This window comes from Antrostomus carolinensis, unplaced genomic scaffold (assembly GCF_000700745.2).
Source record: "Antrostomus carolinensis isolate BGI_N321 unplaced genomic scaffold, ASM70074v2 scaffold2437, whole genome shotgun sequence".
In the NCBI taxonomy this organism is placed as follows: domain Eukaryota; kingdom Metazoa; phylum Chordata; class Aves; order Caprimulgiformes; family Caprimulgidae; genus Antrostomus; species Antrostomus carolinensis.
Genome location: NW_010329341.1, coordinates 25,003 through 43,101, shown reverse-complemented (window position 1 = coordinate 43,101; position 18,099 = coordinate 25,003). Strand labels below are relative to the sequence as shown.

Sequence of the window (18,099 nt, the reverse complement as noted above, 5' to 3'; positions counted from 1 at the left end):
CTGAAGTTATTTAAAGTATGAATGTGTACAATTTTATTTACCACATGGGATTGTACTTTCTATATTGTTCTTTTCCAATCAGTGATGAAGAGCAATTTAATTAATATTAAAAGAGCTGAGTTCACTTTTAAGTAACAGGCAGATACTGTATGCTCTGCTCAGTTTAATAAACTGCCAGTAATCATCAACAAAGAATTTTTCAGAGCTTACAGAAGTAATAAGTTAACAATATGTACGGAGACAACTTGTCAATATGCTAAAATGCTGAATTAAAAGGAACATATTGATGGAGAATACGTGTACTGGTGAGAAAATAAATAAATGATCTTTCCTAATGGCAAGTAGAACAAACACAGAAGAAATAAGATTACCCAGTAATAAAATAAAATACCAAAATAAAATAAAATAATTCCCCCTTCCTAAGAATAACTAAGAAAAATAAGAATATAAATTACTTTAATTAGAATTATTTTTTTTTAAGAAAGAGTCCTAGAATTTTATTGTAGATGGGAAACACATCACCATTACTAAAAGAATATCTTATTTCTTAAAAGAAGATTATGCAAAATTTGCAGCCACTATATTTTTTAAAGGCTAGGAAAAAACTTTTGGTACAACTATAGATAGAAATGGCTTAGGAGAATTCACAGTAGTGCTAAAATTATCTAGATTACATAAGAGGAAGAACACATTTCATAAAAGCATTGTGAAATATTCAACCTTCATGTAACCATCACTCTGTAAGTTGCCATGACAGAGACTATTTTTCTTCAATTATTCTATTTCTTAAGCATCAATTCAGGCATCACTTCAGTTTCTTTCTGACTTTCCTCATTCATTTGCTAGAGATGGAAGAGAAATTATATATTCAGAAACACGTATTCAAGGGTTCCGTTATGTGTTGCTTTAGCATTAAACTTTTCTAAATTACTGAAGATGTAATAGTAAAGGACAGCTGAAACAAAAGAGCTGCTTGTCTCAACCTTTGCAAGTGTATCACCTTCTAGTACAGAAAATCAAAAGCAAATTAAATTGGAAGCATAATGGTAGGCAAATACACAGGTAAGCATACTACAGGAAAAAAGGTGTTTCAGTTTGGAATAGTTTGAAGTAAGTAACAGTGTTAACTCAAAAGATACTAGAGTTAATAAAAGTAGCAAAATAATTTTACCACATTTTCATTTTTGAGGCATCTGAGAATATCAAGTTTTAATCTGAAAATATCTTAAGATTTTCTGGTTTACTTTGTTGGTTTGGTTTGCTTTGGTTTGGTTTTTTTAATCTATCTTTTCTTTCCATTTCACTTCCTTTTTCTTAAAAGTTGAAAAACATGACCTTGATGGAAGAATCCAATCCAGAAATAACAAAAGTGCATAGAATCCAGGTGCAATCTTTCTATATAAAAAGGATTTATGTGTACAAAGGTGTTTGATTAAATATATCTAAAGCTTAGAATGGTTAGTTGACAAAACTTAGTCAAAGTTTAGGCAAAGTCCACAAGATTTATTAAATCATCTATTGGTAAAGAATGCCTAGATGTGACTCTAAAATAGATGTAATTAATGTTTGATTGGTTGGTTTAGCCGAAAATAGATATAAAGCTGAAAAAAACTTAATTTAAAGCCTATTATATATACTCAGAAACCAAGAAGGCTACTTAAAATTTGAAGATAAAATACACTTTAAACTCAAATGCATTGTCGACAATCACATCAAGAGATCTCATGAGACTGAGGCAAGACTTCACGCATAACAGCATCAGGTCCTCTGGAGTTAAAATGTTTTGACATTTTCCACTGCAGAGAACTGGACATAAAATTTACTGCTGCTGTACATTTTATCTGTTTCCACCTATGTCTCTTTTATTTAAAGTTATCCCTTTCACACTATTATAATTTATTGTGCACAGAACTAGATGCACCGAACTACTAACAGGCTGGAGCCACTAGCTGCAAGAATGTATTGCTATGGAATTTTCCTTTAGATTTATAAAACAAATGGTTAGAAAAGCAAAAAAATCCAAAATTATTATTACTTATTACCTTTGGGTTTTGAATGGAATAAGCCTGGGAAAATTAGTTCTCAGTGAAACATTGTTTCTGATTGCTATGACCTTAAGGGCCGTAGCTTTAGCAAGTCATCTTAGTATTGTTAAACTCAATGTCATAAAAAAAAAAAAATATATATATATATACACACCTACATGAATAGTTGATATGATTTGTGTATCTACATGTCTCAAGGCAACATTAAAATATGCACTCAGCTTTGAACACATAATCTGGGTCATGAAAAATAAATCTGTGTTATTCATCACCTTGCAGCATTTCTAACAAAGTAAATGCAAGTGTATTTTAAAAGAAAAAAAGGTAAAAAAAAATATTAATTTGAATAATATTCTAATGATAAAAGAAAGGAAGAAAGGAGGAAAGGAAGAAGGGAAGAAAGAAATTGCACACTAACTTGGCAGCTGACGTCCATTCCAGCCTCGAGAAGCACCTGTACAACAGCTTTGTGGCCATTACGTGCAGCAAGATGCAAAGGAGTGTGTTTTCTTGTATTACAGTTCATCAGGTTTGGATATGCTTTGATGATCATTTTTACAACACGCAGACGTCCATAAAGTGCTGCCAGATCCAGAGGTGTTTCTAGTTTGTTGTTCCTTATTGTAGGGTCTGTTAGCTCTTCTAACAGAACAGCAGCTACTTCTGAATGACCATACTGAGCGGCACAATGCAGTGCTGTTTCATTTTCATTGTTCTGTTAAAACAAAACAAAAGCTTCAGAAATTCATGTTTAATCACACAATAGAACTGCTCGGCTTCTATAAATTGCCTCCATGGGATCACTGCTATAAATCGCCTCCATGAGATCACTACACAGGGAGGGTTTGCAATGTAATGTATGGTAATGTATGTTAAATGCTTCAGAATGACTCCACTAAAATTTTACTAGTAATATATTAACACTTCAGCTTTGTGGCTCTCTCTCCTTGTTGCTTTATGATATGCCAAAATCTGTAACCCTTCTTTATTCAGTTGTTCCTGAAATCATAGCTGAGTCCTTCTCTTAGAAATACTCTGGCATTTATGTTAAGTCTCTCTTCTCAGTATAACTGGTTTTAAATCATAGCAGTTTGTTATTGGAGTAGTGAAATTACAGAGAAAAACTATGTAATGAAAAAGTATCAGGCACAAGGCTAGTTTCATATATCACTGTAAAAGTTACTATCAAGAAAACAATCAAAGCTTGGAATAAGGCAAAATAGCAACTGTAGATATTGGAAACACTTAGCATATCATGCAAGCAGATATTCCTCTCAGAGCTCCAGGGAGATGTACATGTGCTTTTTAAGCCACATGAGTATTTGTATGCTGTGGATTGAATAAGTTTTTCCTTTATAAAGCAATGCCCCCAAGTCTTTATCTAAACAGTATTTAATAATCTTAGTAATAAATAAATATTGAGGATAAGCAGTATCTTCTTCAGTTGTTTTCTTCCAGTTCTGCCTGTATAATCTGTTTGGGATTGCCTGTATACTTGCAATCCCAAACAGACAAATAACTTCAGGCAGAGAGGAAGAAAATAATTTACAGAGCTCTCTGAGTTCTATATGCCATCTATATTATTAATATATCTTATGCAGTCTCTATGAAGCCTTAAAAAAGAGTAGACACTATAAATTTTAAAAGTATGTACATTGAATGCCTCTTCTGATATATGATTTATAAAATTTTGTGACAGTTTTGAAAATGTTGTAAAAGTAGAAAGCCAATAAGCTAACATATCATATAAAGAAATAAAAAATTAATGTAAATTCAGAAAAGATACTAGAGAAGGGTAGAAATAATTCTAAAGAAAGGAGAAGAGATAAATCTGAATCCATGGGCTGTATTTCTCAAGGAAACAACTGAAGAAAGTTCTGGGGACAGAGAATGGAATACAGAAAAAAAGATTTGTCTTTTGAAAGACTGAAGGGGTGAGAGAATGAGGCTTTGGCCTCATACTCAAAAGCTAGCTAGGATAAGGAAATCCATGCTGCACAGTAATATCTAGAAAGGTGGAAAGGGAGAAAACATTTTGTTTTTCTTTTTGGTAACAGTGTTTCTAATTCTATATTCAAGAACTTAAATCTCAGGTTTGTGGTTTTAACAACATTGCTGTCATTTTCATTTCATCTTGTAATTTAAAAGGACTCAGATGAACCTGAGAGACAGAAGAGACAGATTAAAACATTCAGATAAATTAATGTTGCTGATAAACTCTTCAGGTGTTTGTGACACCACACAAGATCACAGCGACTGGAATGTTTCCTGCTAAACTGCAAGACAGAACCTGGAAAGTAGGAAGAGCCAAGTAGAAAGTGAGAAGTTTCCATTAGCAGATGTGACTTGATGACTAATAAGTATTTGAATCATTGTGCATTATTCAGATCACTGCATGTTTTTTCTCTATTACATAGGCCATAAATTCAGATTAAAATATATTATCGCAATACTACATGGCTGCAATGACTTACCAACTACCTGTGATATGCTTTTTGTGTTCTAGTGACTTCTAATGTATCCTTTATACAGGACTGGGTAAAGCAATTTTTTTATGTACAGTGGTATACCTACAAATCACAAGCATGGTTTATTAGAATTTATTTTTAGATTTACAGTATTTTATGGACTGAACTGCATAGATGAACAGGCAAGTGCAGTCTAATTTTGTGTACAATTACCACAATTAAGTATGAAAATCAGATAATGGCATATAAAACGGCGAATTGTGGTAATTTGTGCCTATGTTACTGTATTTACATGTCCAATGGAAACACCTACACAAAGAAATACGATGTATAACTATATCCACATTCTGTGAGGTAAACAGCAAAATGTTCGTTTACTATATAATTATCAGATACTTCTATCTATCTGCCTATGTTTTAATTTTTTCAAGTATTTCTGGATAATATCTTGTGCCAATAGTCTAATATTGTAGTTTAAAAGTATTCTGACTAAATTTTCAAAGAGACATAAAAATTAAATTGGCCACAGCCTTTTTCTCAAAATTTCTGGACAAAATTTCAGCCACAGATACAGACACATAGAGAGCAACCAGTCCAAATCACTGCTGCTGCACAGTAAACTGAAATTTGTTCCCTTTAAATAAAGAATATCAGCTGAAGAGCATATTTACAGAAAAGTATACTTTAAAACAACATGGTGCATAAAAGCATCCATAAATATAACAAAATGTTATTATTTTCAAATGAACATTGTTGAACATTTTTGTGTGGTTTCTTTGCATTTGCCAAATTAAAGCTACATTTGAGTTAATGACAAATCAAACTGATTCAAAATTAAAAAGAACTAGGTATCACTTAAATAAAATAGAAGAATCCAACCTGGACAAATATGATAATTAAATTACCTACACATATGCAGTCAGAACAGGCATTGTATATATTGTGTTATCAGAGCAGAGAGGTACTACTTAATTAAAACTTAATAATACAACATCCTTCCCTCTATAAAATGTAAATTAATCAACTCAATTCAGGTATAAAAGACAGAATTATTTTTAACTTTCAAAGAAAGAATTACAACTTGTTTAACTGCACTCTAAATTTATCTGGTTTGACAATTTAGTACTACTTACATAAAATAAATCACCTTGGAAGCAGTGAGTTTTACTGAGGAGAGAGGTCAGAGGTTTTAAGTAGGTTTTGACAGTCCACCATCTTCAAACTTAGTAAAGGAGGGAATGCCTACCAGATAGACACAGCTGGTTCAGCATTCCCAGAGAGACCACTAAGATGGAGGAGGCTATAACAGTGTATTTCCTGGACTGGAAGAAACATTCACTTCCTCTTCTTAACCCTCATGGAAAGATGGACATGGATGCCTCAGTCATTGTAACAAACTTCTTCTTTAAGGCACTTTTTTATAGAAGACATACACTAAGAATAAAAAAAACCCCAACATATGATGATGTTTTAAGAGTTGAAGTTATGTGATTTCCTTGGTCCCAAAAAAGCTGTTACTCCTGACTTGTCTTTTGCGTGGATAAAGCCAACCGAGGTGTAACATTATCGATTTTAAGGTACTGTTTGTCCTCATATCTCTAAAATAGCTTATTATTTTGAAGAAATATTTGAAAGACATGAAAAATTATTCTTGAAGAAATTAATAATAATTTAGTATTATTGCCTACATTTTCAGTCCTAAATCTTAACAGTTGTTTATGGAGTACAGATAGGTTATGTGCTAATATTCATTGCCATGAGCAGTTAACCTGCTATGAAAATAGAAATCCTAGAATCATGGAATGGTTTGGGTTGGAAGGGACCTTAAAGATCATCTAGTTCCAACCCCCCTGCCATGAGCAGGGACACCTTGCACTAGACCAGGTTGCTCAAAGCCTCATCCAACTTGGCCTTGAACACTATTTCTTCCTAATCTAAAATTCCCCTACTCCAGGTTAAAGCCATTGCCCCTTGTTTTTTCACTACCTGCCCTTGTAAAAAGTCCTTCCCTAGCTTTCCTGTAGCCCCTTCAGGTACTGAAAGGTTGCTATAAGGTCTCCATGGAGCCCTCTTGTCTCCAGGCTGAACAACCCCAACTCTCTCAGCCTGTCCTCACAGGAGAGGTGCTCCAGCCCTCTGATCATCCTTGTGGCCCTCCTCTGGACTTGCTCCAGTAAGTCCATGTCCTGCTTATGTTGGGGGTCCAGTATTGTACTGGACACAGTACTCCAGGTGGGGTCTCAAAAGAGTGGAGCAGAGGGGCAGAATCACCTCCCTCGACCTGCTGGCCACGCTTCTCTTGATGCAGCCCAGGATACGGTTATTGGCCTTCTGGGCTGCAAGCGCACATTGCCAGCTCATGTTGAGCTTCTCATTGACCAGTACCCCCAAGTCCTTCTCCTCAGGACCGCTCTTGATCAATTTTCTGCCCAGACTGTATTTGTGCTTGGAACTGCCCTGACCCAGGTGCAGGACCTTGCACATGGCCTTGTTGAACTTCATGAGTTTTCTGGGCCCACCTACCAAGCCTGTCAAGGTCCCTCTGGGTGGCATCCCTTCCCTCCAGTGTGTCAACTGCACCACTCAGCTTGGTGTCATCGGCAAACTTGCTGAGGGTGCACTCAATCCCACTGTCCATGTCTCCAACAAAGATGTTAAAGATTACAGGTCCCAATACTGACCCCTGAAGGATGCCACTCATCACCGGTCTCCACTTGGACATCGAGCTGTTGACCGCAACTCTTTGAGTGTGCCCACCCAGCCAATTCCTTATCCACCGAGTGGTCCATCTGTCCAGTTCATTCTTCTCCAATTTAGAGAAAAGGATGTCATGTCGGACAGTGTCAAACGCCTTGCACAAGTCCACTAGTTGTTCTTCCCTTATCCACCAATACTGTAATTCCATCATAGAAGGCCACCAAATTAGTCAGGCACCATTTGCCCTTGGTGAAGCCATGTTGGCTGTCACCAATCACCTCCTCACTTACCTCATTCTCCCTGTGCCTTAGCATAGTTTCTAGGAGTATCGGCTCCATGATCTTGCCTGGCACTGAGGTGAGACTGACCGGCTTGTAGTTCCCCAGATCTTCCTTGTTTCCTTTTCTAAAAATGGAGGTTACGTTGCCCCTTTTCCAGTCCATGGGAACTGGAGGACCAGACTGCCATGACTTCTCAAATATGATGGACTACTTTGAATAAATATCTGCATGCAAGTTACCATTGTGTGATTAGATCTCCAAAACTGATATCCAAGGGCTAAATATTGTATCTAGTGCTGAAGAAACAGACTTGAATGCTTTTAGAATTTTCAGATACTTCATTATGTTAGAAACTACAAGATAGATCCTAAGATTGAATGAGTGAAGAAAAAGATATAGAAATCAAAACCAAGTAAGACATACAAAATATAAGACAAAAAGAGAAGAGTAGATCAATATTATGCAAAAATAGTATAAAACAGAAGTCCCTAATATTCATAATTAATAATATTTTCAACAAGTAGTTATTCATATGGCCCAATGAACCTCTTTCAGAAACAAGGCAGGCATCTTATGATTCAGCTTTCAATCTTTTGCAATTTTCTTCTTCAGTATTTGTTACATGAGTCTTTTCATGGGCATGGTTCAGACATTTCCTAGCCTTTCTCTGAATCTGTCCCCTTCCATGTACAGCCAGAACTCACACTTCTGTTGCTGAAAACTGAATTGTGCCTCCAGAGCATTACATCTGATCAGTTCTGCAGGCTGTACTACATCATTTAGGTACTGAGAATGCATGCCACTGCAAAATCTAGAACACCTCTAAAGGTCTATTTATTAGAGGACAGTTTAGGGAATAAATTATAGAGACAATTATTGTAGCTTGTCAGTCTGATAGTGAAGAAGTACAGGAAATATCAAGAGAATGAATGGCTCCCATGAATATTATATAGGTCTTTGTAAAGCCACTATTAAACAGTGGGTATATTTAGGACTTTTACTGCATAGTTGTGTAGTTTAAAGCTCCTAAAGTCCATGCAAGCAGTAATGACTATCAAGTAGTGATTTTACAGACCTTTCCAAAGAATGCTCAACAACTTTATTATCTAAGTATTTTCATTAAGAATTTGAAAAGGGAGGCTTCCTAAAGCACTGAGCTGCTTCTTTGTCACATAATCCCATTATCAAGCAACAACCTCTTCTATGAAGATAGGCTGAGAAAGTTGGGGTTGTTCAGCCTGGAGAAGAGAAGGTTTTGTGGAGATCTTATTGTGGCCTTTTAATATTTAAAGAGGGCTTGTAAGAAAGAAGAGGACAGACTGATGCAATAGAACAAGGCATAATTGTTTTAAACTAAAAAAGGTTATATTTAGATTGGAAAGAAGGAAGATTTTTTTTATGACTAGGGTGATGAGACTTTGGAACAGGTTGCCCGGTTCCCCAGAAGTTGTGGATACTCCATCACTGGAAGTGTTCAAGATCAGGTTGGACAGGACTTTGAGCAACCTGGTGTAGTAAAAGATGTCCCTGTTCATGGTAGAGGGATTGGACTAGTTGATCTTTGAAGGCCCCTTCTGACTCAAACTATTCTATGATTCTATAAACATGTTTTAATTAATATCTTTACCATATAAGAATAATATGATGACAAATAAAGATGCCATTGTGCCATAATTTAGAGAATACATGGATTTAGATAGTAGTATGTTTCAAAAAGACAATTTTTGTAAAAGTTATTGGGAAAAAAATCTGCTGCAAATTACCCAGTGTGAATCAAAATCAAACCTATTGAATTTCCATTGCAATTCTCCTTTACTTATGTGGAAAAAAAAATTAAAATAATTCTGTAATTTGGTTTACTACTTTGAATAAATGTTTTCTTCAAATTTATTGCTGCAACCATCTCAAATCAAAAAGATTGCCTCTGCACAATTTTTTCTTCTAAAAAGGTTATGAGAGTTGCAAGGGAAATTCTGAAATTCCTTCACATAGTCTCTAATTTAAGGGCAGAGGAGGGAACAGCAAATGCAGAACATGAAAATGATTGGTTGTGCAGGCTACTTTGGAAGTGAATTGTACTTCTGGAAGTTCCCGAGTTGTTGCTGAGAGAAGTATACAATGTCTGTGTTTCTTTTTGTTGATTTGGAGAAGACAGTAAAAATGATAGATGTTAGGTTTTTACATATTACAAATGCATCCTGAACTTTTTTCCTTCACATTTCAGAAGTGTCAAATGGCATTAAGAAATGTGAGTGTTTTTATGACAATTACAATTTGATGCACAGAAAAATTCTGCAATACATTAAACACATAAATGTAAACAAAAAGACATACTATGTGTGTAAAGAAAAACAGGCAGAATCACAAACCAGAGAACATCACCAAGAAATTTCAGAAGTGTTCACATTTTTGCCTGTAAATGTTTTACTATTCATATTCTGACAATATACATTAAAAGTATATTTTAAACTTGATATTTATTCTTGATGTCATTCACCTTTTTTGCATGTAATTTCCTTCACTAATACCAAACACTACATATTGACCTATATGTGACTGTTATTTATTATTAATTTTGTGAGAGATTAGGATTTCTTATCAATCATGTAAATTTATTATGAGAGTTGCCATAATAAATGTTTGTGCTACCAAGACATCTTTACATAAACAAACATGTAAATGGTCTGACTGTTAACAGCACAGCTTTTACTTATATTTGGAATTAATTTGCTAACAAATCTTGATATCATGCTAGCTACCTGATCTTCATTCAATTTATAATTTACACATTTTCAAGTCTTCATCAATGAAGTTTAAACAATTACCTGTTTTGTAATTTCACCATATTTTGTAATTTAAAATGCCATGCATGTCAACTTAGACAACTGTATTAAACAGAGGTAGAATTATTCTTACATAATTCTTACACTGTAACCATTTTCTGTGTGTAGTGTCCAGTCTACATTCCACCACCACCCTAAAATAATTGTCATCTAACTGCTTGCCTCCTCACTGTTTTTTTTTCAATTTTTGTAATAGGAACAGTAGGGGGCATTCAGAGCTTTAGGTGCTCAGTATGGCTGGATATGATCCTTTGATGTTAGTTAACTGCATTTTAAATGAGTCAAATGCAATTCAACCAATTTACAGTATACCATATTAAATCCATTAATTCATGTAATACACATTTATGCATCATGAGCTTCTTTACTTCTTTGTTGTGTTGTTAATTACTTTCACTTAAGTTTTTAGAAGCATTTATTTTACATAGAATTTTAATAAAATAGATGAAAAGCAAAGATGAATGCAACAAGTTAGTTGCAAGATGTTTTAAATAATGAACAAAATTATTTTCTTAAATTGAAAGCACATTCATTCTTAATGTGTTCCTTACAAAGAAAAAAAAAACAACACAGGAAAAAAAAGTCTGACTTGAGTATACTTATTTGCTGTGGCAAACAAGTGTTGGGAAAAATGGCTGTCCTTCTCCCCAGCTCTCAGAAGAAAAAAGAAGAAAAATAGCCCAGGATTTCTTATAAGCTGTAGCTTCAGCTCCACAGATCTGAAAGAAGCTATGGGAGCTATGAGGAGCCACCTGCTTTATACAGCCTATCAGCAAAAAAGCAAAAGCCTCAGAAACCTACAGACTCATAAGAATGTACCATACGTATTAGGGTAAAGTTGCCACTCTGAGGTTATTTGAAGATAAGTGGGTGGAGATGGCTTTATATCAACATAGCATTTCCCTCATTCCATGATATGGATAATATTCTCCTGTGTAGAGTGCTAATTAGCACAGGAAAGTCCATGCCAGCAAAGTAGTCCACCTAATAAAACTGGCCACTGTCTAGAGTGGAACATCAGGGGATTTACCAGGTCAGAAAAACAGTGTATTTATGAGTTTAACTGCAAAGTTTAATATGATCAAGACACCCCTAAGACACTTAAGGTCCCATATTTCTTGTGAGGATTGCTCACACATTTTCCATTATAAAGTTTTTGGGTAAAATGCATAACCAATAGGAGATCTAATTATAAGATCTTTTTTGAGTCAGTGGGGTATAGAATCAGATGCATCCCTGCTTATTTGCTCCAGAGAGACCGACTGCACACCTAATCAACCTGAAGAATATTTTAGAAGTTTGGATGTGAATGTGGGACTGGGAAGAAGTAGGCTTGAATTTACATTTCTCTTTCTGATCTTACTGAAATATCTTTTTCACTATTCCTCTCTCAAGTTCCTGCATAGCTTTCAGTTTTCTGTCAGCAGAGTACAAGGAATCTCTTCAAGAAAATTGATAATATGCAATCAGAAAGTTATTTTTTTATTTTATGGCAGAAATAAAACAAACAAAAAACCCTTCTTCTTGACAAAAGGTAATCCCACAATTCAGCTGGTTTCACCCTACATGCAACAGCTGATCAGAATGAGAAACTGAGAAACTCTTAATCTGCAACTCAAACCACAGAATGACAAGTTTTGTTTTTAATATTTTTTCTTGGATGAGCCAGGGTGTTAAAGGATTTCCCAGAACACTGTCACAGGGGCATATTTTATTACTGTATTTTCCTATATTTCCTGTACTAATACTTGATATTCATATTACGGTTATTGTATGCACTCCAATGGCTAAGTGTATAACCTCAAATATCAAATAGATTATTCAAGGAATGGCATCTCACACTGGTTGAGTGTTTGCAGTTTAGGTCTGACATTATTTTCTCACAGTTTGCCTTCAAGTCACATTAATGTAGACACTGAGAGTGCAATTCATTTGTTAGATTTTTGCCTTTTGTGGTGCTGTAGGGTACCCTACCGGGAGACCATCAGCCACTCCACAAGGACAGGGAAATTCTGAGCATCCTCTGTCATACCTTCAGGCCTACACAGATGTCTCAGTTACTGCAGGGCCTTATAAGGTACTTGATTTCTGTGTGTGGGTAATTGAATCCTGCCTTACTTTTGGTCACCTGAATAACCCTGTTTGGTCCTGTTATCACACTGACCAGACCTCTATGGAATAAAATGGTCTATATATACAGGCAATGTAGACACTAAAATTTAGATCTGAATCTGGAGCTGACTCCCAACTTTGCATTCCAATAATTTCATCATTATCCTGGCAAATTCAATAGCTTATGGTCACTACTCATGTTTCAGAGCTTACTTCCAGTCTTCAAGCAGTTCAGCTGATTATAGACAGTGTCAGATTTTAATCACCTTCTTTCTATGTCTAAATACTAACCCTACAAAGGGATAATATAAGAATATACAGAATTAAAACAGAATGTGTGCCATATGTTTGACAAAAGAAAGCAACATATTTATCCTGCCCTTACCCACTGTAATACTCTCATCATTTTTCCATAGTATTTATGTGTCCTTTCTGCTGTAGTTGCAGTCCACCTGCTTTGTCATTTATCTCTGCATATCACTTCATTTACAGTACACTCAAAATATACCAAGAATATTAATTTTATCTCAAAGTTTTTCAGGAATCTAATATCTAATAAAGTTTAAAAGACACAGCATTTATGCAAATTTACATCTATATATAAGATGTATAGTTACACTAAGTCTTCATAGAGTTTTTCAGAAACAAGCAGAAGGTTTTTTCATACTTTTTAAATCTAATATCCTTTAGGTCAGTATCCATTCAGAGGAAAGATATCTGGTATGCTAATATTGGAAGATTTTATCAGTCTTGGAGAAGAAATTACTGAAACAATAGAAAATAGATTTTTTTTTTTCCAATTTGGCTATAGATTTGCTAGACCTAAAGCATATGTGCTCCTCTTTTCTGATGACGTACACAAAAATTTTTTATCACTTCACCTGTTCATTCACTCTGGAGTGTGATGGCCCATGATGGATAAGAATCTTCACAATGTCTACATCTCCTCTCCAAGCAGCCAAGTGAATAGGAAAATAACCTTTATTATCTGCCACATTAGTTGATGCTTCATACTGAAGTAACTTGAGAACTATATCCCTGGAAAAGAGCAAGTAAATCTAAAAATTGACAGGAAGCTTATTTTATTAAGTTTTTACATGAACATACATATTACCAAAATTTTTACCCCAAATAACAGAAAAATCCCCTGTATTTCAAGTGAAAATGCTATAAAAATGAAGACAAATAATTTCTGAGAATGAAACAGATAGTAAAACATTGGCAAAATATTCTTCATTGTAATGATTCTTACTTCTTATGAATACCCATCAACAATATTAGGATTAGCTCTCTGGATCTGCTTCTTTAAACAAGATGACTTGGCCATGGAATTGTTTTTAGAATTTGCCAGTCAAGGCCATGTGCATGTGCCTCAAGACAAACCTTCCAGGCACTAAGGGCAGAGAAGTAGTCCTATCCCCATCATTACTGAGTTCTGGAGGCAGGGAGACAAGAGGACAGCTTTATGGACAGGGTTCTTGCAGTAAGGCTGAAAAGAAACAGGTTTTCTTCTTCTTTAAGGCTTTATCTCAAAGAGTTTTTTTGCAGAAAATAATTTAATGATGATCTAGTTAGATATATACTATCTTCTGTGGAATAACTCCTCCTGTTTTCATTTTCCACATCCAGCTTCCTGAGACCAGTGAGGAAAAAAGTGATTTTTATTATTTTAATTCTTATTATAATTCCTTTCAGTTTATTCAGCATGGCCTACCATACATTAAATGAAAGATTAGTATAAGCTGATATATTGCATCCCTGATTTTAAGAAGTCTCTTGTACTTAACTTCAAAGGTTAAACTTAAAAATCTAGTGTGGTATGATCATTGCTTATCAAGTATGTCAAAAAGTAAATAAATTCTGTCTTATCTCTCCATCTGTCTTTTCATAGTTTGACACAGTTAGGCCTCATTACTTATTAAGTTAATAGCATCTATGATCCAGTGTGGGCGTTTCTATGCATATTTTTGCTGATTATGGAAACACTGACTCTTATCAATTTTGCTCTAAAAATCAGGGGGGCAGGGAGCATGGAAGGAGCTCAGTGCAGCCTATGTTATGACTATACGCAAAAACCTTGACTACAAATTAAAACAGAAAGTAAATCCCAAGGCAATTGTTCTCCCAACCTTGATGGTATCTTATTTTACTGCCTATTGAGAGAAAAAATGTGGCAAGTAAGAGTGAATATATCCAGGTCAAAAGAAACTCCAAATTGTCTCTAATTCATAGACATAGAGATACTGGAGTCATCACATCTAAGCTTTGAGGGAAACTTTAAGCTGGATTTTATTTACTCCTGACAAGGTCAAATAACATTAAAACAACCAAGAGCAGCTCCACTACAGGATGACTTTTGGTACACCAAAATTTCCAGAAAAGTGACTCCTGAGACTTTTTAGTATAAATAAGTTTTGAGAGACTTCTCGTGTCATAATAGTTGGTCTTGCAGTAGATAATCTAATAACGGCTAGAGATACAGAGTATTTTGAAAGGGACACAAATCAAAGGAAACAGAAATTGAAATATGTGGGGGAAAACAGAAAAAAACCCCATCACAACTGAAATCTACAGATAATGATATACAGTTACTATTGGGAAGAGTCTGTTGCAAGATTTAAGCTACAAAGTAGAACCTAGGTCTCTTTCATCCTTCTAGAGTGCCCTGACCTGTCACACTCCTCTAGGGTGAATCTTTTTTAGTGCTCTGTCAGAACTTTTTCATTTTATAGAAATAAATTTCAGAGGGGAGAAGACACAGAGTCCTTATCCCAGTAGCATTACTGGGCTAAGTAAAATTACTTAGGGATATTAAGATTCAAATCTCTGTCCCAGATATGATTAAATTACTTATATAAAGCAGAATAGTTTCAAAACAAAACAGAACTGCCCCAGAATAACCAAGGAGGAGAGAATTCATCACGTACAATGATCAAGCAGGGACTTGAACACTGGTGTCCAACAAGTGTCCCAGCCAGAAATTATTGCTTGGGTCATTAAGATTTACGTTCTCACTTTTCCTGAAAAACTCTGAAATCTCTCAAGTTCATCCTAATGTAAATTAATATTGTAAAAAATAAAACTCCAAAAGTTTTCAAAGGATAAGAGCTTATCCTAAGTGGGAAGGCTCCCGTGTCCCAATATTGTACCCAATATTGATTTTGCATATCAAGTTTCAAATCTGAAACAGAGTGTAAAGCTATTTGTTATGGTGACTAACAAAGTTCAAACCACCAGGAATCTGTCCAATTCTTTTGCTACCATTGTAGCAGGATCAGCACAACAGCTTGGATAGCCGGTCCTGAACCATCATGATTAATCATGAAATACCTCATGATGTATTTCAGCTTCCTTTACTATAACAAGCTATAAATGTGATGACAGTAACTACTACTTCCCCTGCTGTGAGGGTTAGAAGTCATAGCAGCCAGTGACCATCATGACCTTTTTAAAAGCTGCAGTTATAAGTCCTTGGTATATATACAGCAGTCCTGCTGCTGTATATAAGTCCTTGAAGATCTTGAAGTTCTCTCTGACTTCAGCAGAAGTTTGGCCAACTGTGTCTGAAAATGCTATTTGGCTTTTGTATGTTTTGGGATTTTATAATTTATATTGCTAGGATTCACTTGAAATCTCTAATAGATTCAGTGTTTATACAGCAATATTTTTACTTTGCTGGGTAACTATTGGTTTATAGTCAGTATTAAACATACTAAAACCAGTTTTCATCTATTTAAAACCAGCAATCTTTTCAAGCTAAGGCTTGGGCTTCTGTCAGCCAGAAATGTGCAATGGCACAAGAAACAATCCATAAACTATAAACAAGAGAAATGTGATTTTCTCCCTTTTTAAAAGAGGCTGAGTTTAAAAGACCGTATTAAGGATTTAGACCTAATTCAATGGAGGTAAAATATATTAATGGATTATTCTGCATCTTTCCACAGAACTGAAATTTTGAAAATGCACAATATCTAGTTTAACAGTATTTTAACTTCATTTATTTATTCAGAAACAGAATATCCTATATTCACCAAAAGATTGATCTGGTGTAAAGAAAATATGCAGGTTTCTAGAATATAATTAAACACATCCTAAAGTTTTGATTTTTCCAAGAAAGAATGCAAAAACTGTAAAATTAATAACTAAACATACAATTATTATTGGATTCATATATTATCTTATGAATAGATGAAAGTTAGTGCAAATCACTCTGTTTTAGTTGGTTTTTGATCAGCTCCTTATCTCCCGCAGAGGAATAACCCAAAGATCACGTCAAAATTTTCATTATTTAAAGTCCAGACAATGTTAACACCACCACTTTACAAACAAGACAGCTGGACTGTATTAAGTGGGGCAGCTCTTACTTTGGTTACAGTGGGGTCCATTCCACTAGAACTTTATAGACCTCACTAAAATCTTTCTTTCTTGTTCTGCCTTAATAACAACATGCAGCTGGCAGCATAATACAATGGACATAGCACAGCAAGGGGCAACATGCAATAACAGAAGTAACACAGAGCAAATTACAGGGCATAATAACAAAATATGTAGCAAATTTCCAGTTTTGTACTGACAGGTCAATTCCTTAGAATTCACCTGCACTGGTATGCCTGCTCAGTGAGGATTTTGCAGGGTTTCCCCAGGATTGTTGAGACATGCATGTGGAAACTTGGATAGACAGCAGGGAGAGAAAAGCTACAAAGCCCCATATATGGTAATAGCCATTTTTTAATGCTTTCATGTGTATAACTAGTAAATATTTTTATCATGCTACTTTTACTTTGATAATTATTAATCTACACCTTTCTTTTGTTCTACATTGTTTCCTTAAACTTTCAATGCACTACACATTTGTACATACACACACAAGTATCTTATAAAATTTTCTGTTGTAATTTCTCACCAGCTAAAATGCACTAGATCCACCACTAGCAATAACAATAAATTTACTCAAAATCAAGCAAGAATTTGGAATTACCAGTATAGAATCAATAACTTCGAAACTGCATTTCCCATTTTTTATTACTACATGCTGATATCAATGACAGTGTCAACAATTCTTATGTTAATATATCCCATTGGAAATAAGATTATTCTAGTAAGACAGGGTTTGTCAACTTTGTGAAAATCTCAGTACTATGCTACATATTTTTAAGTTATGCAGTTAAATACCATTCTACATAAAAACTAAACAAGAGGCACTTACTTGTGTCCATTTAAAGCTGCATGATGTAAAGCAGTGTAACCTGAACTGTCTGTGCAGTTTATATTTGGTCCTCGCCAGATGCTGCAAATAAAGCACAATTGTAAATTATTTTTCTGGCTTGGCAAGTACAGAAATGTCAGAAATTTAATGTATAAATAATCTAAAGATCACTGCAACAAGTGTGATTAAACTTTACGAGACAAATTATCTTGAAAAAATGTAAAATGTCATGTTGATATCAATATAATTTATTTATGAAACTAATTTTACACATTCATCTTTATAGCAGTCATGAACTTTATGTAGGGCAGTCTCAAAGACTAATAACTATTCTGTCATTTCAATTAGATCTGTTCTCCCAGTATTACTGTGGTAATTACACTGAAGTTATAATCTGATTTTGCACTACTTTTTTCTCAGGTATATATTCATTGACTCCAGGTCAGT

At 34.8% G+C, this 18,099-nt stretch overlaps 1 protein-coding gene across 1 annotated transcript in view; it reads right to left on the bottom strand.

The window, feature by feature from the left end:
* Nucleotides 1-17,733, bottom strand: part of LOC104528488 (ankyrin repeat and sterile alpha motif domain-containing protein 1B) — a gene marked incomplete at both ends in the record, with an annotated part of 211,366 nt that extends 193,633 nt beyond the window's left edge. The window contains 3 exons of the mRNA XM_029086091.1: nucleotides 2,464-2,760; nucleotides 13,328-13,484; nucleotides 17,653-17,733. Of these exons, the coding sequence (XP_028941924.1) occupies nucleotides 2,464-2,760; nucleotides 13,328-13,484; nucleotides 17,653-17,733 (535 nt within the window). The remainder of the gene's footprint in view (nucleotides 1-2,463; nucleotides 2,761-13,327; nucleotides 13,485-17,652) is intronic.
* Nucleotides 17,734-18,099: the final 366 nt, after the last annotated feature.